This window comes from Octopus bimaculoides, chromosome 14, assembly GCF_046866305.1.
Source record: "Octopus bimaculoides isolate indiv1 chromosome 14, ASM4686630v1, whole genome shotgun sequence".
In the NCBI taxonomy this organism is placed as follows: domain Eukaryota; kingdom Metazoa; phylum Mollusca; class Cephalopoda; order Octopoda; family Octopodidae; genus Octopus; species Octopus bimaculoides.
The window spans coordinates 55766131-55790543 of NC_142941.1; the positions used below are offsets into that span (position 1 = coordinate 55766131).

At 35.5% G+C, this 24413-nt stretch overlaps 2 protein-coding genes across 4 annotated transcripts; both read left to right on the forward strand.

Annotated features, from left to right (window-relative positions):
- The first annotated feature begins 3326 nt into the window (after positions 1-3326).
- On the forward strand, positions 3327-16287 carry LOC106878571 (uncharacterized). Of its 3 annotated transcripts, none has more exons than XM_052972865.2 (2): positions 3327-3761; positions 9840-16287. In XM_052972865.2, exon 2 carries the CDS (start codon positions 10882-10884, stop codon positions 12223-12225), a length of 1344 nt encoding a protein of 447 aa, XP_052828825.2. In that variant the 5' UTR covers positions 3327-3761; positions 9840-10881; the 3' UTR covers positions 12226-16287. The 3 variants fall into 3 exon arrangements, with proteins under 3 accessions (XP_052828825.2, XP_089219125.1, XP_052828826.2); XM_089362999.1 differs by lacking the exon at positions 3327-3761 and adding an exon at positions 4952-5035; XM_052972866.2 differs by lacking the exon at positions 3327-3761 and adding an exon at positions 6872-7321.
- Positions 16288-17769: 1482 nt separating this feature from the next.
- On the forward strand, positions 17770-21834 carry LOC149132727 (uncharacterized). The gene is made up of 2 exons (XM_089363001.1): positions 17770-18266; positions 20727-21834. Exon 2 carries the CDS (start codon positions 20961-20963, stop codon positions 21813-21815), a length of 855 nt encoding a protein of 284 aa, XP_089219127.1. The 5' UTR covers positions 17770-18266; positions 20727-20960; the 3' UTR covers positions 21816-21834.
- The last annotated feature ends 2579 nt before the right edge of the window (positions 21835-24413 follow it).

A 24413-nucleotide genomic window follows, 5' to 3' on the forward strand; every position in this document is an offset into this window, starting at 1 on the left:
CTTCTTTACTTCTTAGAGGTGACAATGAAGGCATCAAATCTGATACCATAAACTACCAACAAGGCATCCTTTAGGGTGACGGCCTCTCTCTACTGCTCTTTATTTACTCATTAAACCTCTCATCATCCTAGGCTACAAAACCTAAGAGTTATAGGAACAAATCCTGTAACATTTCACCTTTTATTGTTGATGACCTGAATCTGTAAGGGCCAATTGATAACTACATCAAAAAGTAATTAGATCTCATTACCCAATCCTCAAAAGAAATTGGATTGAAATTTGGTAAATCAAAAATATATTTGTGAAACTTTAAAAAGTAAAACAGCTACCAAAGTTAAAACACAACCAGCGAGATACTATTGTGTGAGGCAGCAAAATAAAAAGAAAAAGTGCTCTGTAAGGAAATCAGCTGCACTCTGGACACCACTGTGGTCAGAAAATACAGGAGAAAACTTTTCTTTTTGTTAATGATTTTCAAAATATTTCAACTTAGAGAGAATACAGCTCTGTATGTAAGTATGAACATATACACACATTCTTTATTGTGTATATGTATATTACATGTGTACAGAGCTGGCTGTAAATCAAGTAGCTGAGTTGCTTCCTGATATGCTGTAGACCGAAGGAGGCCACACTCTAGAATGATCTCTACAATAGTTTTGTCAAGTAAAACTCTCAACAGAAAGCAGCCAAACCTGTAAAGACTTGTTATAAACTGCACAAACTTAAAAGCTTATGCTTGTCTGCAGAAATCTTTATGGGAAATATTTCAGATTGAATATATTGTTAACAATACACCAGAGGATGTGCATCACAGAAAAACTGTTATTATGAGAGTTGCAGAAAGAGTTTTATTTTAGTTTTATATTAATGTTTGGCTGTGATTTTAGAATTCAGCTTAAGTAAACCTATATAGATAAGAAGCTTTTTATTGTGAGATTTGCAGAGAAAATTTCATGCAATGACATGCTTTGCTAACTCACGTTAGGCTACACACTGGTGAAAAAAAATCATACCACTAGACTATTTAAAGATGTATGGTCCATGAGGCAATGACAAATGGCCGAGAGACCTTTGGCCATATGCTGTGCTTGAGAAGACCCATCAAGCCAAGTGAAATCATAGTTGTGGCAGATACTGGTGTCATGCAACTGGCACCCATGCCAGTGGCATGTAAAAGCACCCATTACACTCTAGGGGTGGTTGGCATTAGGAAGGGCATCCAGCTGTAGAAAGCCATGCCAAATCAGACTGGAGTCTGGTGCCACTCTCCAGCTTGCTGGCTCTGGTCAAACCGTCCAACCCATACCAGCATGGACAATGAACGTTAAATGGCGACGACGACGATAATGATGATGATGATGATGATGATGATGATGATGTAGGGTGTAGAAACATCAGACATCCCAATCAACCAATATTTAGTTTAATTGTATAATCTTTGAGAAAGACTTTGTGTAGAACAGCAGTTTAAAATAATTTGTGGCTTGATGATCAATTGATGAGACATTTAAATGAGACATGTGTGAGGATATTTTTACCTCTCAAACTTTGCTGGGAAACCATATGGAAGGTCCCTGCCCCCAAGGTTATCTATTGTGCAACAAAGAATGCAGGAAAAGATTCATAGAACTGTCCAAAGTAAGGAAAATATGTTGCATACATTGCATAGGCTCAGGTGTGCTAAGAAGCTTCCTTCCTAACCACATGGTTCCAGGTTCGATCCCACTTCGTGGCACCTGGGACAAATATCTTCTGCAATAGCCTTGGGCTGACCAAGGCCTTGTGACTAGGTTTGGTAGATGGAAACTGAAAGAAGCCCGTCATATATATATGCATGTATTCTTTTACTTGTTTCAGTCATTTGGCTGCAGCCATGCTGGAGCACCTATATATTTTATGTGTCTGTGTTTGTCCCCACCCGCCATCGCTTGACAACTGATGTTGGTGCATTTATGTCCCCGTAACTTAGCAGTTCGGCAGAAGTAACCAATACAATAAGCACCAGGCTCACAAAGAACAAGCTGAGGGGTCAATGTCTTCGACTAAAAGATTGTGCTCCAGCATGGCTGCAGTCAAATGACTGAAACAAGTAACAGAATGAAAGAATGTATAACTCAAGTTAATGAAAAGCACTTAACAAGTCTTCTCCCTCCCTCTCTCTCTCTCTCTCTCTCTCTCTCTCTCTCTCTCTCTCTCTCACACACACACAGATTTATCCAATAGGTATGCAAGCAATCTATCAAACAGACTTCCCTGCTTTGCCTTAATGCCAAGATAAAAGAAACTATTTCATTGCCATTTCATAGTTGAATAAGATAAGAGATGATTAAGCTATAATAAAAATCTCTCCAATTGTAATAAAAAAAAAAGACAATAGCCAGGCTAGTGTTAGCATATTTAAATAAAGTGAGCATCAAAAAGATAATTAAAAACTAATTACATAATGAGATAATTGATAATGTTGGCTTAGTGGCTAATATTCTTTTAATTGTTTTATCACGTGAAGAGAGACAACTTCAGTCATGTTTAACTCTAATCAGACCTCTTCAGTAAACTCTTCAGTTTAACTCTAGACCTCTTCATGGTTGTGGGTTCAGTCCCACTGCGTGGCACCTTGGACAAGTGTCTTCTACTATAGCTTCGGGCAGACCAAAGCCATGCGAATAAAATTTAGTTGATGGAAACCAAAAGAAACCTGGCCTGTTGTATGTATGTGCGTCTGTGTTTGTTCCCCCCCACTACTGCTTGACAACCAGTGTTGGTGTGTTTACATCCCCATAACTCAACAGTTTGGCAAAATGGACCAATAGAATAATACCAAGCTTAAAAAAAAAATAATAATTATCAGGGTAAATTCATTTAACTAAAAATTCTTCAGTGTTACCCCATTATGGCTGCAGTCTAATGACTGGAGCAAGTAAAAGATAATATATATATATTCTGCAGCCAATAGATATTTATATTTTTTTTTAGATTTCAATTATTTCTGTGGGAGGTTTTGGAACTTAACACCTGCAATAGTCAAGGAATTACTGTACAGCATTGCACCACATGTCTTGGTCCGGTCTCATCTCCTTTGTAAGGTTCAGCATCTTGAGACTGGCCTTCAATATTTCATCCCATGTCTTCCTGGGTCTCTCTTCTCCACAATTTCCCTCTTCTTTAAGCGATTAGCACTTCTCTCGGAGTGTCATTAGAAAATACGGTTTGATAAAATCAATCTAGTAATTTTTTTTTTTTTTCTAATGTTTTCAAATATGGAATTTTTAAACTAATATATGTAATGGAGTAATGTGTATAAAAAATAAAACAATAGAAATCAAAATATCATCGATAACTGAAAGAACCACATACAAAGCGCTCCACATGAAAAGCAATATTTGAACATTATTTCACGTCCAGATGTATGGATATCTTATGGTACAAGTAATATAATTTATCTAATCCCCGTGACTTATGTTTCTGTTAAAAAAAAAAAAGCAAACAAACGAACAAACAAAGACAGAACAAACGAACAAAGACAGAAAGAAAGGAAGAAAATAAATTGAGGTGCAGCAGCATTTAGAGTAGACACCATACCATACATTTTTTAGTTAATATTTTCCGTTAGTTATTAATACTAGTTTCCTCGATAACAATTTATGTCGCTCTTGGTTATCCATAGTTATCCCTATACAGCTTTAACATATATTTGTAATATTTACATATTTCGATAACCTTTTACTGGTTACCTCCGAAAGATGTCGTCTATTTAATAGGTTGGTATCAAACATATTTTACTTTATACTGCACACACAGGCACTCACAGTAATTAATACGGCGCTAATTGTCATTATTACGATCAACGTTATTATTATTATTATTTGTTGTATTTCGTTATTTCTTTTAACTTTACTAACTGCAACATTTTGGATAAAGTATTGGACATTACCGATTCCACTTTCTCCAGCCACCTCTGTAGTTAGGAAAATTTATTATTAATGTTAATTACATATTTACTGTTCGATACCTGTATAGAAAGATTAATTAGACATGAAACATTTAATTTATATAGGAGAATGAAAGTGAGAAGTTAATCTTCATATCACAAATAATAATAATAATAATAATAATAATAATAATCGTAACAAAGTGATGTGGTTTCGACCAGGAATCGAAACCTTTGCCGCTGTAATTGATTTTTTTTTCTTTTGCCTTCCCTCTACTCCACGGCACCGGCCTATTTTGCAAATATAATTAAAACCCTGATAAACAAGGAAGCCTCTATATAACCGCTCTGCCTGCTAGAAATAGCAGCCAAATTTTACTCCAATCATACCTTGCTGTCTTTGGTAAAGGATTCTGCACACGGGATAATGTGTATGGAGAGAGAGAGAAAAAAAAAAATAGACGTGATTGTCACGATCGGAATGTTTGATCATATGACAAATCTGATGTTATTTATAATTAAAAGCATATGACGAATTATTCCTAAGAGTGGTCAGAGTCGGCAAAAATGATGATAATTCACTGAACTAAATAAATATGGTCTTGTGTCTGTTAAATCCAATTAGATTTCGCCGTTTCATTCCTCCTGGGCCAATAAGGACGGGCAATCTGATACATATCACCATCAAATCAACTAAAACAAATGATATTTATATAATATAAAAACAATCATTCTTCATTATTTTGTTGCTTAGCTCAATGACAGTCCTGAGTGAATAGACTTGCGATCAAACGTAATCCAGGACTGACCATCCCGTATGGTTATATCATGGACTACGTCGTCCAAATGTCATTCCTGCATGAAGATGGTCGGGCATGATTTAAAAGAATTTGGTCGCTATTTCTATCAGCATCGCTCGATCACGTATCGATTATTGTTACAATCTAAGACGAGACTTATTGGTATATATATATATATATATATATATATATATATATATATATATACACACATATATATTATTACTGCAGGTGTGTTACTGTGTTTAGGCTTCCCTCCGTTACTGCTTTTAACTAATGTCTCGTCAGAGTCGCTAAAATAAGCGTAAGTAATTGATTAGCAACGTTTTCAATCGGTTAAACCATCTTTGCATTAGATAAATATTTTAATGTGTTTTTGATAATAATAATAATAATAATAATGATAATAATTCGTTCTAGTTTTGGCATAAGGCCAGAAATTTTGAGGGGGGCGGGTAAGTCGATTACATTGACTCCAGCGCTCGACTTGTACTTCTTTTATCGACCCCGAAAGGATGAAAGGCAAAGTCGACAATGATAATCCTTTCTGCTAAAAGCACAAGGCCTGAAATTTGAGGGGAGGGCACTTGTCGATTTCCTCGACTCCAGTGTTTCACTGGTACTTAATTTATCGACTCCGAAAAGGATGAAAGGCAAAGTCGACCTCGGCGGCATTTAATAATAATAATAATACTAATAATAATAATGCTTTGTTATAGGCACAAGGCCTGAAATTTTGGGCGCTTGGCTAGACAATTATATCGACCCTAGTGCTCAACTGGTACGATTCTTTTCATCGGCTGTGAAAGGATAAAACGGATAGTCGACGTCGGTGGAATTTGGATTTGGAACGTAAAGACGGATAAAAATGCCGCTAAGCATTTTGTCCGGCAATAATAATAACTACTTAAATATATGATTTTAGTGTAAATAAGTCAATGTTTTAAGTCGAGTCTTGGTGGTTTAAACCATTCTTTCATTGTTTCGGAATCGATAAAATATAATACCAGTCAATTACAGTGTCAATATAATCTATTTTATTCTTCTGAAATTTGCGGCTTTATGCATTTGACAATCAATTATTACAATCTATCCACATTTATTTATCAATTTATTAAATCAATATTTCCAATGAAAATTTCATTTTGCAATTACATGATTGATTTTTTTCTTAATGAAAATGTTAATTTCTAAATTCTCATTATATGACATAATAAATTTTAAAGTTTGTTTTGATTTTATTCTATGACAATTTGAATTTGTTGATAAAAAAAATAATAAAATGCTAGCTTTTCTTCTTGGAAAGGAACATTAGTTTCGTATCCTCCCTCCTCCTTGAATGTTTTGTTTATGCCGGGAATATTTATAAATTTCTGTTAAGTATTTTTTTTTTTAATTAGCAATTAAAAAAGTGAACTGTGACGAGCTGGAGTTTGCTTTTTCTTATAATTTCGTTCTGTCACTAGTTTTGTATAGCTGAGAGAAGTAAATGAAAATGTGTGTTTATAGGTGTTAAGGTATGTGTGTGTGTGTGTGTGTGTGTGTGTGTGTGCATATATATATATATATATATAGTATGTGCGTGTGTGTGTGTGTGTGCCTATGTATATACATATATATGTGCGTGTGTGTATATTTGTATATGTATGTGTGTACATGTGTGTGTGTGTAGAAGTATATATGTGCGCATGTGTGTGTATATGTATGTGTGTGCGCGCGCGTTTGTATCGGGAGAATTTGTATCTATGCAAGTGTTTATAGATATGTATACATAAACACAACCTCTCGAGCACTTAAAAAAAAACAAAAAAAAACGAAAAGAAACTCCCGCATTTATTACATTTATTTATTAATTTTGTTTCAAACTAAAAGTGTTAAAATAAAATACCGCGATTGAAAGAAAAGCAACAATTTGCAAAGATATATTGGCGGTCTCTCTCGAGTGCGAGGAAAGCAGTTGTGATCAGGTGTGCCGTTTCTTGTTGAGCAACCTGTACACTTGGTTGGCTTATAGTGCTCAAATGTTTATGCTGTACAGGGTGTCCACAAAGTCTGGGTACATAGAGTAAATAGAATCATAACATAAACAATTAAATGTGAGAAATTATAATTTCTTAAAGTATGTGTTAATCCCCATGTACCCAGACTTTGTGGACACCCCGTATATTATTAGCCCACTCTCTCCATCAAATTGTCATTGCCTGTACAGGTGCACGCTGTGCCACAGTCAGACGTCTGAGTGATCGCAGAATAACGTGAGATGAAGTGAGTTGCTCAAGAACACAATGCACCGCCCAGTCCTGGAATCGAACTCACGATCTCGCGATCGTAACAACTTAACCACTAGACCGCGCACCTTCACACACACAGACACTCATACATACACATGAGTTATGTGTAATTCGGATATCCACTCCGTATATTAATGTTATGTATGTGAGTGTGTGTGTATTTGAGGGAGAGAGAGAGAAACAACGAAGTGGGCAGGTCGTTAAGCCAGTTGTCTCCCATGTTTCTGAGATTTATCTTTTTCTGTACAGACTGTAGAACTGTGCAAGTTACTTGGAGATACAACGGAAACGTTTTAAATGTAAGTAGAGAAGTAATTAATGAATATATAAATGATTCAGGAAGGGATTTTATATTACTTTTGAAAAATTCTAACTGGAGTGCCAACTTCGGGGTGGAGGGCTGTTAGAGCCATCCGTCGCAGTACAAGTAATATTAATAATAATAATGATGATATATATAAAGGTAGATTTTTTTTTGTGACCAGATCATAGTTTACTACGAAAGATTTTGATGCTGTTTGAATGCAAGAAACGTGACATTTCAGATGGATCCCCGTCTGTTTCGATGCTGACTATTCCAGCTGTTCGATCGTCAACAGAACTACGGGCTTATCGAATTGTAGTGTAAGTGGCTGGTTACTCCGCGGACACTTGCTCCCTTACGTAGAGTCAGTGTATGACGAGGTTGGTCCATTGAATTACAAGTACATCCCATCCGACGAACTTCCATCCGGTTTCCCTCTACTCTGTTTCGTAAACAGTACTTGCCCAAGATACCATATAGTGAGATCGAACCCAGCCCTCATTATTCCAAGGCTCACTTTTTAATCATTCGACCATGCTTGCGTTTATTTACACATGCATGCTCACATGCGGGCATAATGCGTAGGATGTATTTAGTATCTGATACAATATTAATAGTATAACAGAGACTCGTTCTAGAGTATATATTATAACTAGTGGTTAGGTACAGCTCGTATATATCAACATCATCGTCGTCATCATCATCATCATTTAATGTCTGTTTTCCATGCTGGCATGGGTTGGAGTAGGAGTGGGGTCAGAGTGTTGATGTTGAGCAGAGAGTCAGGCAATGTTAATGTTGAATCAAGAGTCTGGCAGACCAGAGGGCTGCACTAGGCCCCAGTCGTCTGTTTTGACATGGTTTTATTTAGTGGGTAGCTGTTGGGTAATCAGACAGTCTTGATGTTGAGTGGAGAGTCATTGTTGGTGCTGTGTGGAGAGTCCGGTAGTGTTGATGTTCAGTGGAGAGTCAGACTGTATTGAGGTTGAGCAGAGAGTTAGACAGTATTGAGGCTGAGTAGAGAGTCAGACAGTGTTAATGTTGAGTCAAGAGTCAGTGTTGACGTTGAGTGGAGAGTCAAACAATGTCGATGTTGAATGTAGAGTCAGTGTTGGAGTTAGATGGAGCATCATTGTTGATATTGAGTGAAGAGTCAATTTTGATGTTGAACAGAGAGTCAGACAGTGTTGAGTGGAGAAGCAGACAATTTTTGGTGTTGAATGGATGAGTCAGTGATGATGTTGAATGAAAACTTAGTGTTGATGTTGAGTTAAGTGTCAGTATTGAATGGAGAGTCAAACAGTGTTGATGTTGAATGGAGAGTCATAGACTGTGAATACATGTTCACTGTGTAGATGTTGAGGTTTCTTTTAATTTCCTTTTCTTTCTTTGTCAGGAATGAGGAAAGCAGTGCCCCAAAACCCTTTATAGGGCCTCTGAGACAAGTGGGAGAAAGGGTGGGTGAGAGGGAGGTAGGGTCGTACCCTCTAACTGGCGTTATGGCCCAAAATGCTTTAGCAAAGTCTATACAGAAGCATGTCATTTTGCCAGGTTGGTGCTAGTCTACCTCTGAGAATGCTCGTCTTAAAAAGATGTGTCGAGACAGATACTGCAAGGAATCACTCGATAATTATACTGGCGGTTTATTGACAGGGCAAACAAATCCATATTGACAGGACAAATAAATCCATTTTGTCATCTTTACTGAGAGGACTCCATTATATAAACTGTGAGTGTTGAATAGTTAAATAATCAGAAGATGACTATATAGACATGGCATATAGATAATGTGTGTGTGTGTATTCACAGCCATGGAAACAAATATTCCTTGAAATTAAAAAGGTGGCAAGCTTGCAAAAACGTTAGCATGCCAGGCAAAATGCGTAGCGGTTTTTCATCTGTCTTTTCAAATCCTGCTGAGGTCGACTTTGCTTTACATCCTTTTGGGGTCAATAAATTAAGTACCAGTTGCGTACTGGGGTCAGTCTAATTGAATGCTCCCCCTCCCCAAAAATTTCAGGCCATGTATGCATACATGCGTACGTACATACATACATACATGCATGCATACATACAGACAGACACACAGACAGACAGACAAACATAGATAGTGTGAATGGATAAGGATATGAAATCTGGGCAGATACCTTACTACTTGGACAGAGTTTTAAATAGAATATATTGTGTATATGACTGTAATAAACAATCTTTGTGGATGTACAATTATCCATCCTTATTTTAATGTCTTATATATATATTTGCCTGTATAATATGTATATTAGATACATTAATTATACAGGGTGTCCACAAAGTCTGGGTACATGGGGATTAACACATACTTTAAGAAATTATAATTTCTTATATTTAATTGTTTATGTTATGATTTTATTTACTCCATGTACCCAGACCTTGTGGACACCCTGTATATTAATCATTTGTTTCATATATTTAGTTGAAGAGTATATATTTTTAATTTCAAAATATGACACCATAATTTTGTCATTTATTTTCAGGAATTACCATCTCCATGGTGTCAAACAGTCTCCGCATTTTGGTGTATTTTTACCAGGTAAATGCATTGGTATGCTTGCAGTTATTCTGTGGTGATAGCAGTTTCTCATCATTTCCATGGAATTTGTGGCAGTTATCATCTTCAGTTCTGTGATGGCAGCACCACTTGACCAAACTCACTTCTCTTAAGTTTTAATCGTTTTTGCACAAAACATTATTATGATGTGCAGATTTTGCCCCCAGAAGCAGCAACAGCAACAACAAAAATATGTTTGCACAAAATTCTTGAGTGCATTTAAACCTGAAAGTATTAAGATGGTTTTGGCATCTATTTCATAAATGCAAAAAAGAAAGAAAAGAGATTTAAGTATGCATACAGTATATAAAGTATGTTACTTTAGGGTTTTGATGATGGATGGTGCCTGTGAACCAGCCATGCATCACTTTTGAACAAATGTAGCTTTTGCATATGTGTTTGTTTCCTTTGCATGCTGGTTGCATATTTGCATTTGCACACAGAGGAAACAGAACATTGCATAGCTATTTTCCACAGTGACAATAACTTCAAAGCAACAAATTCATTTATTTATATATTTTTATCATTGTTTCATTCCTGAAAATTTGTTCCTTTTAAACCATTTACACACACACACACACACACACACACATCATCATCATCGTCGTTTAACGTCCGCTTTCCATGCTAGTATGGGTTGGACGATTTGACTGAGGACTGGTGAAACCAGATGGCTACACCAGGCTCCAATCTGATTTGGCGAAAAAGAAGCACACTCTAAAGATAGAGCTGTAATGTATTTATATGCAATTAAATATATGTCTGGTCATAGAGTGACCAATGGTTTTGCATCCATGAAGCACTTAGCTTTATAGACAACTCGTCAGGCTCTAATGGCGGAGGGCATATGACCTCTCATCAAACTGGAGGGAGGAAACTGTGTATATATATATATATATATATATATATATATATATATATACATACATACTTACATATACCTTTCAGCTTGAAAAATACCCGTCATCATGCAGGCCAAGTGTGAAATATGTCACAAAGAATTCTCTCAGAAAATCTATTTGAGAGTACATATGAAAATGCATACTGGGGCAAAACCATACCAATGTGAGGTTTGTGGCAAGGAGTATGCTAAGAATGCTCATCTTAAAAGACATGTTGAGACTCACACTACCAGGAAAATTCATCACTGCGATGAGTGTGGCAAGAATTTTACTGTACAAGCTCAGTATGAAATGCATGTGAGGAGACACAATGGAGAAAAACCATTTTGTTGCAAGATGTGTACCAAGGATTTTGCAACTAATTACCACCTGAAAAGACACATTGCTATACATTTAGGGCTGAAACCATACCATTGTGATATTTGTAGTAAAGACTTTACAACGAAACCTCAGCTAGTTACACACATCAGGACACACACGGGAGATAAACCTTTTGGCTGTGAAAAGTGTGATAAGAAATTTTATAATAAATCTCATTTAACAAGACACATCAAAACTCATTTAGGTGTGAAGCCTTTTCCTTGTGGAGTTTGTGGAAAGAGTTTTTCTATTAAATCTTTATTGGAAATGCATTGTAGAACGCATTCAGGCGTGAAACCGTTTCATTGTGATATCTGTGGGAAAGACTTTTCTCATAAATCCAGCTTAGAAGTCCATAACAAATCACATACTGGTGATAAACCCTTTACCTGTGACATTTGCGGGAAAGGGTTTGCTTCGAAGAGTTTCCTAAGGAAACATGTCCGAAGACACACAGCTGTGAAGCAGTTTCACTGTGAAGTCTGTGGCAAAGATTTTCTGCAGAAAAATAATTTGGAAATACACATGAGGAGACACACAGGTGAAAAACCTTTTGTTTGTGATATGTGTGGCAAAGAATTTGCTCAGAATTTCCAGCTGAAAGGGCATATGAGAATCCACAGTAGAGAGAAACCATTCACTTGTCAGATTTGTGACAAAGAATTTGTTCAAAACTTCCACTTACAGGGTCACATGAGAATGCATCTGAGAGAGAAGAATTTGCAATGCAAAGTATGTGAGAAAACCTTTTCTGAAAATTTCCACTTGAAAAGACACATTCGAACACATACCGGAGAAAAACCCTACCTGTGTGAGTTGTGTGGGAAGGGGTTTTCTGACAATTATCACCTGAAACGACACATTCGGATACACACGGGAGAGAAACCTTTCCAATGTGACATTTGTGAAAAGCAGTATGCTGAGAAAAGCTTGTTGAAAAAACACATCAAAACACACACACTGGAAAATATTTTCCATTGTCAGGTCTGCGGTGAAGACTTCTTCGATTACTTTCATCTAAAGATTCATTTGGAATCACACATTGCTTAAACATTCAATTACATCTGGAACCAAGAACTGGGATCATTGTCACAATGAAGCTGTTATTGTTGTGGGTATATTTATTGTTTTGTTGACACATGTGGACACAGTAAAGACCTTATGCCAAATTACATTACTTCAAACTGGAGGCTTTACTATAATTAGTTTAGTACCTCACTGATCAAACCCCCCTCCTCACATAAATAACCACAAGTGATATACTGTCAGGGGAGATAATACAAGAGGCTCAATTTAATCAACCATGCTGAATATATAATAATTAAAAAAATCATCTTGAAGACCTTGTCCAATGAAGTTTCTGCTTGTCGGTGTGTTAGCAGTGGACTGACTAACTGTTTGACTGTATCTATCTTTCTTGTTACTATATTGTTCAGTGTTCAAATCCTGCCAAAGTGAGAGTCAACTTAACTTTTTAGGGTCTCTAAGATGATATGAATTGAATGTCACTAATAATCGGAAGTGGGATGCGGGATGTGTCAGCTCACTCCGTTATAACCGTCGTTACAAAAATTAACTTTTTATATCCTCTGCCTCATCAAAAAGAGAGTGAACTTTGTTGTTTGCCCCCCACCACACCACACCCCCAGCAGATATATCTGGAGAATGTTGACAGTCTCGTTGATAGAAATATTGGACAACCAACCAACCAACCAGCCGAAAGGGATCAGCTATTTGAATCTTGTTAATATTACTGCTGTGTGTATCTGTAGACAAGACATTTAACTCTTTCAAGTGGTCCAACCCACTGAACTTTTAATACGTTTGAAATAATTCACCATTGTATGTAACAGCAACACTGTAGGACTTTGGCAGGCAATTTGTAAATATTGCTGAGCTGTCCTGAGTTTAGTTCCTTCTGTGGCTACAAAATATTGTACAACTTGGTGAAGTGTGAAGTTCGACAAACTGTCTGCCTTGTCGCAGATACACAACATCAAACCTATATATTTTCATGACTGCTCTTTAATCCAATGGAGTGATTCAGAAATTGCACACACATGTAAACATGACCTAAATATAGTTGAAAAGTTTTCTTTGCAATCACATGATCCTTGGTTTGATCCAAGTGTGCTACACCTTGGTTAAAAAATTAGGATAAAGTTCCTTGAATCATATAGACTCATAGCACCAGTTTCCTGGTTTCTGTGATGTATATATTCCTCACCTGGATGGGACGCCAGTCCGTCACATGGTTTCTCATTTTTGCCAGCTGAGTGGACTGGAGCAATGTGAAATGATGTGTTCTCTGCTCAAGAACACAATGCATCGCCCAGTCCAGGAATTGAAATCGCAATCTTACAATCACAAGTCCTGCAACACTCTAACCACAAAGCCATGCACTTCCACTGTAAAAACTGTGTAGAAGCCCACCTAATGAGCTATACTTGTTCTTGCATGTTCTGTGTAATTCTTCATCCAATTTAACACCACTACAAGACACTGTTCTCTGTGAACTGCACATGCATGCACATATTTTGCAACCAATGCACAAGTGACATTACTGTGCTTATGAAAACTGAGTTGACGAAAATTATGATTTCAAATTTTGGCACAAGGCCAGCAATTTCAAGCAAGGGAATAAGTCAATTACATCGACCCCAGTGTTCAACTGGTACTTATTTTATCGACCCCGAAAGGATGAAAGGCAAGGTTGACCTCAGCTGTCTAAAATAATGCAATAATTAATAATTATTGTTATGTTAGATATGGCCATGATTCAGTGGTTATGATGTGCACTTCACAACCGCATCATTTTGGATTCCAGCCCATTGCTTGGCACTTTGGGCAAGTGTCCTCTTCTGTAGCCTTTGGCCAACTGATACCTTGTGAGTGAAATTTGGTAAATGGAAACTGCATGTTTTTAAACTGGTACTCCATCAGTTACAACAATCACTGTTCTGGTAGGTTCGATCATCAGAAATCTAAAGGATTTGTCCTTTCATTTAGTGATTGACAAAGCATCTACACTAGGATTCACTCTGTTTACTAATGGTCTGTGACTGGACAGCATTGCTTCAACCCTTATGTTACCAAACTTTTGTTAAATTATCCTGCCTTTGTTTCAATTAATTTTGAAAATGATGGAGAATTTAATGAAATAACTTTTGCCATTATTAAGCTGGTGTATGGAACATAAATTAACTAGAAATTTTAATGAAAGGTTTTAACTTTAAAACAAGATGTTTATATCATAGAACCAAGAGGGGTAGTCTCAAGTGGGTTGGTATCAAAAGGGTTAAAAAGAAAATGTCTGCAGGACCGTTTGACCTCCTATGAATAACAGCCAAATATCCCTCAAATTATACCTTGCCATCTTAGATGAAGGCCACACCAAAATAATCAAAACAAAAAAAAAAAATTTGACATGATGGTCACAGCTGGAATGTGTATCATCATAAGTCTACTTGATCGGGCTGATCTGGGAACTAAACAATGATAAACTACTCTCCTATCAGTATTAATGCATATTGATTTTTTTTTTTTGATATCTTGAAATATTTGTGTCATATCAAAGATTGAGAGAACGCAACAAACCAAAAAGGAATGATGAGACTTGACCAGAAACACTGAGGTGAAGTTAAAGAGAACTCATAAAGAACTAATGAAAATGTTGGGTTGAAGTATATTTTATCTCCATGGCACAAACAGATGTACCCCTCTTCCCTGCTAAAAAGAAAAACAAATGAAAATATTTTAAAAATGGTACTACAGTTTGGCACTTGTAAACATGTCTGTAACATTTAGAAAACATGGGGAAAACAACAATTTTTTCATGTCTATTTTTCCATCTGTTACTTTTATGACTAGTCAGGTGACAACAGTTTCCATAGAGACTGTGTGTAGCTGTGTGATAAGAAGTTTGCTTCCCAACCACATGGTTCCGGGTTCAGTCCCACTGAATGGCACCTTGGGCGAGTGTCTTCTGCTTTCACCCCAGGCTGACCAAAGCCTTGTCAATGGATTTGGTATGGAAGATCAAAGATGTCTGGCATATATACATTATATGTGTGTGTGTGTGTTTGTTTTTGTTTTGTGTTTGTTCCCCACCACTACTTGACGACTGGTGTTGGTTTGTTCATGTCCCCATGACAGCAGTTTTGCAAAAAAAGAGATTGATGGAATAAGTACGAGTCTTAAAAAATTTTTTTAAAAAATGTCCTGGGGTCAATTCATTCAACTAAAACCTTTCAAGGTGGTGCCCCAGCATGGGCAAAATCAAATGACTGAAACAAGTTGAAAGAAAAAAGACAAAAGATGGTCATTTAACAATCATATTCTCATTGAAGCCATTTTGTCACATTGACATTCCTATTTTCTAAGATACCATCTTGTATTTATGACTGAACTTGTCACAGTCCTATTCTCATAGAAACAATCATATGACAGTTTTTCCCCCCACCACCACCACCACTCATAGAAACCATCTTGCATTTATGACTTGTCTTATGACAGCTTTGTTTCCATAGAAGCCCATTTAATGTTTATGATAAACCACATAGTTATATTCATGTAGAAACCATCAAAATTTTATTACTCGTCACTTGGCTGTTTTGTTCATATAGAAACTACCTTATTTTTATGAATGTGTTCACATGACAATTTTGTTCTCAAAGAAGCCACCATACATATTTGACTGTGACCATGTAATGGTTTCATTTCCAGAGAAACCATCCAGTATTTATGAGAATGTTCCCATAGAAGCAATCTTATGTTGATGACACTGATGTGTATGACTGGTTCATGTACATGACAAATGTATTTTTTTTGTCTATTCCCTCTCAGCCTCCTCCAAGAGAAGCATCTTATGTTTATGACTGTGATCATGTGATAGTTTTGTTTCCATAGAAACCATTGATAAAAATGATTGATCGCAAGCTGAAAGAAGTGACATCTTACAGAAATATAATATAATATAATGTAATATATTATATGTCACTGTGATATCATGTGATATCCTCTTGATTACAAAGACGTGAGAAAACACCATAAGGTCGTGATATCATAGCAAACACATGAAAACAACAAAAGAAATAAAATGATATTTATGAACTTCTTTTCTCCTATTGACTATATCATCTATATAGACATACATATACATATATATATATATATATATATATATATATATATATATATATATATATATATAATAAATCCTCTTCACCTTTTGATTTTAATGTGTTTTTGTTTTTTGGATTTCGATTTTTATGGCAATGGTGGTGGTTGCTGATGTTGCGGTCATCATGGTTGTTATTGTGATGATGGTAGCGACTGGAATGCTTGTACTCAAATCAATTTTTATTTATTTATTTATGTGTTTCAGCCAAGTGGCTGCGGTCATGCTGGTGCACCACCGTGGAATGTTTATAATTTCAGAGATTCTTTTATTCATTTCCTACTTTCAGTGATTGAATTGTGGCCATACTAGAGCACCACTCCTATGATATAGTTAGAAAAAAAAATCATTTAAAAGTGAACAACTTTGATTGGCTTGTTCCTTCCTTATTAAAATATTTTCTGTAAATATTTAGTGTTAATATTTGATCAAACGATGGAATATATTTTACGGTTGTAGTATGGAAGACACATGTTAGCCATTCAAAAACACACCGAAACTGTTTACTTCACTTAAAAATTTATTATCTATCGTATGATGTCGAAATTAACGTGTAAATGGTTGAGCACTCCACGGACACGCTTGCCCTAAAAGTAGTTCTCGGGGAATTCAGCGTGACACAGAATGTGATAAGGTTGGCCCTTTGAAATACAGATACAACTCATATATGCCAGCCGAGTGGACACTGCATCTAAATATGTTCTTAATGGTATGATAAAATAAAAGCATTTCCCTTCGCGTATTTATTTCCTAATAGCTACGAAGGATTCCCTACGGAATTGAGTCTTGTATATTTTAATATATATTTTGGTACTACTAAAGCAGCGCGGACCCGAACGCGCTAGCTAGTCGTGAGTGGTCGATCCCAACCCTAACCCTATTCCTGATCCTAACCCTAACCCTAACCCTAAACACGTATTCATTTGCACACGCGGGTTAGGGATAGGGTTAAGGTTAGGGTTAGGGTTAGGGATAGGGATAGGGTTAGGATCGACCACTCAAGACTAGCTAGCGCGTTCGGGTCCGTGCTGCTTTAGTAGTGCCTATATTTTTTCTTCTTCTCGTACACTGAAATACATTAACAACAGAAGTAAGATTTTTTTAATATTCCTCTTTAAAGGGAAACTGTGTCTGCTTTTTTAACAATGACATAAGCAGACACGTTTTGAAGAAGAGTAGAGACTGACTGTAGTATTGTCGATACTCGAGAAACGAGAAGAGGGATTTGAACTAGGAACGTAATTAAACGCCGCCGAATATTCAGGAATAAAAAGCAAAACCCGATCCCCATAGGATGCGATCTCAGTTTGTGGACGCTCGTTACTCAAAACTGCAAAGCATTTTGTCTAACACTGCTGTCAACCGCTTCTTGAAAATAGAAATAAAATAAAACCCACGATAGAGAGAGAGACAGAAAGAGCACGCTTCGCCGTGCACGGGAGGTAACTCTGGGTCCTGAATGATTTTTTTCTTTTTCATGAAATGGATGCCCGAAGGTGACGAAACAATTGTCTCTCTCAATTAGATCGATCTCAATACTTTCAGTTTCCATCATGTTCCTTTGGACCATACGAAGCTGTTTAATCGAGCAGCAAATTAAGTCTATCCCATGAGCACCGAAGTAAAGTATAACGACATAAGTGGGAATCGAAACCCGATTGTCGACCGAACTTAGCCTACAACAAATCTATGTAATTTATTTCCTTATTATTGAATCCAGCTTTTGCCACTGGATTTCATATAAAAAGGAACACTCGCAAAGTTTTCACCGGGAGGATGTACGTACTGTATAACAGCTGCTTTGCACTATGCAAACGGTTAATTGATGTCACGACTGTTGAAATAACATTTCAACAATTCATTGTTTAAGTAACTCTGCCGAAAATTGAAATCGAGCAACAAAATGTGGACGGTAAATCATTTTTTTTCTCTTCTATTTTGTTATTATTTTTTAAATACCAGCTGTACTATTTATATAGTATTGTAGGTTAATGTTAAACCCTAGCACCCGTATTATTAAATATCAGCGAAACGAAAAATGAATCTTAGTTTTTTTAAAAAGAAAATCAAAATACAATATGATATAAATGATTACTGGTATTAATATAAAAGATACATCATTAACAAAAGACTATTTTTTTTTCTGTTTTATTATAAACCTCAACAAGTCTGCCGACATTCAGTTCTTAATCCAGGAGAAAATGCGTTGCTAAAACATTGCTTTACATTTCTGCATGCTTATATATATGTCAATCAATTATACATAATTCTTAACCAAATGAAACGTCTGAGAATGTTTTTAAATTGGATGAAAAAATATCATTTTAAAAAAGGTGTACGTGTTAGAAGTCATTGGTATTTAAAACATTTATTGATTTATTTCCAAGAGAACAGTTTTTTTATTTCGATTCGTTTGGTTAACTTTGAAGAAACTGGGTGCCAAATTTTACAGCCAACCGTTTTTTAGTCTGTTTTTATCTCCTGTTTAATTTTTTAATATTCTATGTCATCTTTCTTTTCTATTGATTAAATCTATTTCACGTATCGACCAATTCATGTAACGGAAATGAGGGGAACTGTAGACTTGTGACATTTTATATTTCGCAATATATGTATCACATGTACTTTTACAGTACCTCAACGGAGCCTCGATGCGGTCGCTCTACCTGCTAGAAGTAACAGCCAAATCACCGATAAATTTCCCTCCCGTACTTTAAAACGAGAAGTACACGTCAAATGATTTTAGATATATATAAAAGGACGGGATGGCCATAGCTGGAATGCTTTTGACGCTGTCTACAACGCTAGGATTGATTCTGGCATAAACAACAGCAACAAGTCGTGTTAAACATTTCTGTAAATAATACGTATGTGCGTTGTTGTTTCTTGTTTATGTATAAGGTGAATGGAGTGCACTCGTTTGGATAGCCATGGAAAAGATAAAAGACAAAAATCGTCTCTAGTGTTATTTGAACGTCAAAACAGAAACAAAACGAAGTACTTTAAGGCAGTGAAATCTGACAAACCAATATTTCTATCTGTTCTACATTCCTTGTATGTAATAATAACAGGTAATTTCAGAAAACAATTCCACAAATTACTAGGCGGGGTGTATAATTAATAAGGATAGCATGTAATTGCATTCGGAAAACCAACCACTTATGATAATAATGTTGGTACATGGCCAGTAATTTTGAGGGGGAGGGCATAGAATTACATCAACTCCAGTGTGCAGCTAGTACTTATTTTATCGACCTCGAAAGAATGAAAGACAAAGTTGACTTCAGTGGTATTTAAATTCAGAATGTAGAGTTGGAAGAATTCTTTTCTACTCTAGACACAAAGCTCGACACAGAGGTGAACGAGTGATAGATAGATATATATATAGAGAGAGAGATAGTGAGATAGACAGACAGATAGATAGCTCCGGCTAGTCAGTAGCCAAAGAATCAACTCAAACCAGCAGTAACGTTCCTTGTCAGTTCTACTTTCACTTCTGACAGCTAATACCATGACAGTGCCGCTAGTCGATTTGCTCGACTCCAGTACGCAACTGGTACTTAATTTGTCGACCTCGGCAGAATTTAAACTCAGAACGTTAAGACAGACGAAATACCACTAAGCATTTCGCCCGGCATGCTAATGTTTCTGCCAGCTCGTCGCCTTCATAAAGTCGGAAAAAATTGCTGCTTGCCTAACACGTTAACAGTTCTGTTTATTTGCTGTCTGAATAATTACAATAACAATCCTTTCCCCTCTAGACGCAAGGCCTGAAATTTAGTGGAAGCGGGTTAGTCAGCCTCAGTGTTTAACTGGAACTTATTTCATTGACTCTGAAAGGTTGAAAGACGAAGTCAACTTTTGCGGCATTTCAATTCAGAATGCAAAGCCAGACGAAAAGCTGCCAAGCATTTTGTCTGATACGTTAACGATTCAGGCAGTTCACTGCTTTAACAATAAAAATAATAATCCTTTCTACTACAAGGGAGGAGACTAGTTAATTGCATCAACCACAGTTTTTAACTGGTATTTATTTTATAGACCCTGAAAGGATGAAAGGCGAAGTCAACCTTTGCAGAATTTGAATTCAGAACATAAAGATGGCTGAAATGTTGCTAAGCATTTCATCCAGCAATTCTGTTATTAATAATTATAATAATTGTTTCAAATTTTGCTACAAGGCCTGCAGTTTTCAGTGGAGGGACTTCGACAATATCCTCAACTCCGGTATTTAATTGGTGCTTTATTTTATCAACTCTGAAGTATTAAATAGAAAATATATTATGAAAATAACAACTTTTTAAAAAAAAATAATCGTCCTCAGACGTTCTTTTATTTCATTTTTTTTTCTTTTTTTTTTTCTGTTTTCCAGACAGCTGTCATGTTGAATAAGCTGCAGGTCAAGCAACAACAACATGGAGCGAAAAGCAAGAAAAATATGTTTGTTCATGTAGCATCTATATTAAAAACCTAGTAAGGAATTCATTTAAGGAGGTTTAGCTACTCCATTAAGCTGGCCTTAAATGAAGTAATCCTACAGAAGACGCTTCTCAATTGTTTTGAACTAAAATCGTTTTACTCTATTATTGAGAGACCCAAATTCTGAATGTGGAATCTAAAAGCCAAAATGTTCCAGTGTAAGCTTTGTGGGGATGAATTTCCAAAGAAGACTAAATTGAAAAACCACATGCGGATGCATTCCGGAGAGTCTTATGACTGTGATACCTGTGGAAAATCATTTCCAATGAAGTATTGTTTAATAGTTCATGAAAGAATACACACAGGTGAGAAACCTTTCTGTTGCGAACAATGTGGGAAGGGCTTTGCTGCAAGCTCTCATCTCGTTACACATATCAGAACACACACAGGTGAAAGACCTTTCAGTTGTAAACAATGTGGGAAATGTTTTACAAGAGGTTCCCATTTGTTAATTCACACGCGGATCCACACCGGAGAGAAACCGTTTAGTTGTGATATATGCAGTAAGGGATTTTCTGCCAATTCACACTTAAGAAGACATGTTAGGACACACACTGGGGAGAAACCATTTAAATGTAACACATGTGGTAAGGCTTTTTCTCAAGGCTGTACATTATCATTGCACATGCGTAAACATACTGGAGAGAAACCATTCTCCTGTGACACTTGTGGTCAAAGCTATCCTTCAAATACCATCCTGAGAAAACATATGAGAAGACATGATGTGAAGAAACAGTTTCAGTGTGATGTGTGTGGCAAATATTTCATATTGCAATGTCTTTTGAAAATACACGTACGGACCCACACAGGTGAAAAACCTTTCAAGTGTAGAGTGTGTCAGAAAGGGTTCATTGGAAACTCCCAGTTACTGAGACATATGAAGTCACATACTGGAGATAAACCTCATGTATGTGCAATATGTGACAAACACTTTTCATATTTTTGTCTTTTAAAAAATCATGTAAAGACACACACGGGATAAGAAACAAGAAAAACAAAAATGGGAACATAAAATGAAAAATTAAGCAAAGGGTTTTTAAAAATAAAAGCTCCTTTGTCATATATATATATATATATATATATATATATATATATATGAATGTATATATACATATATATATATATATATATGAATGTATATATACATATATATATATATATATATGAATGTATATATACATATATATATATATATATATGAATGTATATATACATATATATATATATATATATGAATGTATATATACATATATATATATATATATATGAATGTATATATACATATATATATATATATATATGAATGTATATATACATATATATATATATATATATATGAATGTATATATACATATATATATATATATATATATGAATGTATATATACATATATATATATATATATATATGAATGTATATATACATATATATATATATATATATATATGAATGTATATATACATATATATATATATATATATATGAATGTATATATACATATATATATATATATATGAATGTATATATACATATATATATATATGAATGTATATATACATATATATATATATATATATGAATGTATATATACATATATATATATATATATATGAATGTATATATACATATATATATATATATATATGAATGTATATATACATATATATATATATATATATATATATATATATGAATGTATATATACATATATATATATATATATATATATATATGAATGTATATATACATATATATATATATATATATATATATATATATATGAATGTATATATACATATATATATATATATATGTGTGTGTATATATATATATACCAAATTTTCCAGCATACAAGTTGAATTTTTCAGACCAAAATTTACAACAAAAAAAAGGCAAGTCAACTAATACACGAAGACAACTTTGTAGGACCCAAAATTCCATGTGAGATAAAATGCAGCAAGATTTGGAAAGTTTGTGATGATGTTTGAATGTTTACGCTACATGTTCACACTATAGACTCTGTTGACTTGTGTGCTGGAAAATTCAGTAATTGTTTGGACAGACAATGGAGATCTGAGGTTGGATTTTATTTTTAAAATTTTAAATGTGATTAGCTCTATATGTAATGGTTCCAAGCTCCGTACAATCAATGTGAAGAAGGTAGAGGTGACATCGTTTTTTTTTTTTTTTTTTATAACATTACATTTCACTTCATTTCATGATTCTGGATGAAAGCAGGTTAATAAAATAGGTACACGTTACAGTAATGTATTAGGTTGGCAACTAAATCTCCCGCCGTTTTTAAAAATTTAAATTTTTAAAAAGGTTTATTAAAAAATAACAACTAATTAATCAATAATGTATTCACCCTTGTTGTTTACAATTTCTTTCCAATGTTCAACAAGATTTTCAATACCTTGTTGGTAGAAACCACCAGATTTCATCTCGCAAAATTGATCCAGACAAGCTCTCAATTCTGCATCAGTACTGAACAAAACCCCTCGTATAGCATTTGAAAGAGGTGGAAATCCGTTGGTGCCAATTCAGGAGAGTACGGCGGGTGTGGCAGTACTTCCCAGCTAAGGGTTTGGCTGGGTTCCTTGGTCATAATGGTGATATGAAGGCGGGCGTTGTCGTGCAGCAGAAGAACTCCATGCTGCCGATTAGGTCTTTTCTCTTGAGTAACCGTGTTGAATCGTTCCATTTGTTGAACATAGAGTTCCGCGTTGACCGTTTGGTTCCGTTCAAGAAATTCGTAATGGATAATCCCTTCCCAATCCCACCATACGCATAACATTGTTTTACGCGGATGAAGATCTTGTTTCACACGCGGTGTCGCTTGTTTACCGGGGCTAAGCCATTCCTTACGCTGCTTCATATTAATGTATAGGCACCATTTTTCGTCGACAGTAATGATTCGGTAAAGAAATCGTTGACCGGTGACGAGCAAGCAAACCAGCGGAGATTGTGGCTTGTTGATTTTTGTTGTTGTCACTTAAAGCATGTGGAACCCATGCTCCATACTTCTGAACATTCCCCATCGAGTGAAGATGCTTCTCTATAGCAGTGTGGGAGCATTCCATTTTCTCTGCCAGTTCCCTTGTCGGTTGACAAGAATTTTCCTGCAAAAGTTGGTTTAATCGCTCTTCATCGAACTCAACTGGACGGCCAGAATGAGGTGCGTCTTTGAGGTCAAAATTTCCATTTTTGAACTTGGTATACCAGTCACGAGAGGTTCTTTCAGCCATGGCACCATCTCCATACAGCACAAATGTCGCAAGCATCTTTCGCGGCCTTAGAACCTTGATTAAGAGTAAAAAGAAGGAGGTGTCGAAAATTCTCATTTTTCTTAACTTGACATTCCATTTTAATGATCTGAAAATAAACGAAAATTAACTAAAATTAGCTGGAAAAAAAAAAATTCCAAAATGATTCAAAAATAGAATTCTCACAAAAAATAGATTCCAAAATTTTGAAACGCAATAAATTCCAAAATTTAAAAAGACTGCGGGAACTTAGTTGCCAACCCAATATTGGGGTTGGTTGTGAAAAGACTATAGTTGACTTTGAATCCCTCCAA

What these genes read in the sequence shown, in the direction of transcription:
- LOC149132727 (XM_089363001.1), top strand. Translation starts at nt 20,961, where the DNA reads ATGTGGAATCTAAAAGCCAAAATGTTCCAGTGTAAGCTTTGTGGGGAT.
- LOC106878571 (XM_052972865.2), top strand. Translation starts at nt 10,882, where the DNA reads ATGCAGGCCAAGTGTGAAATATGTCACAAAGAATTCTCTCAGAAAATC.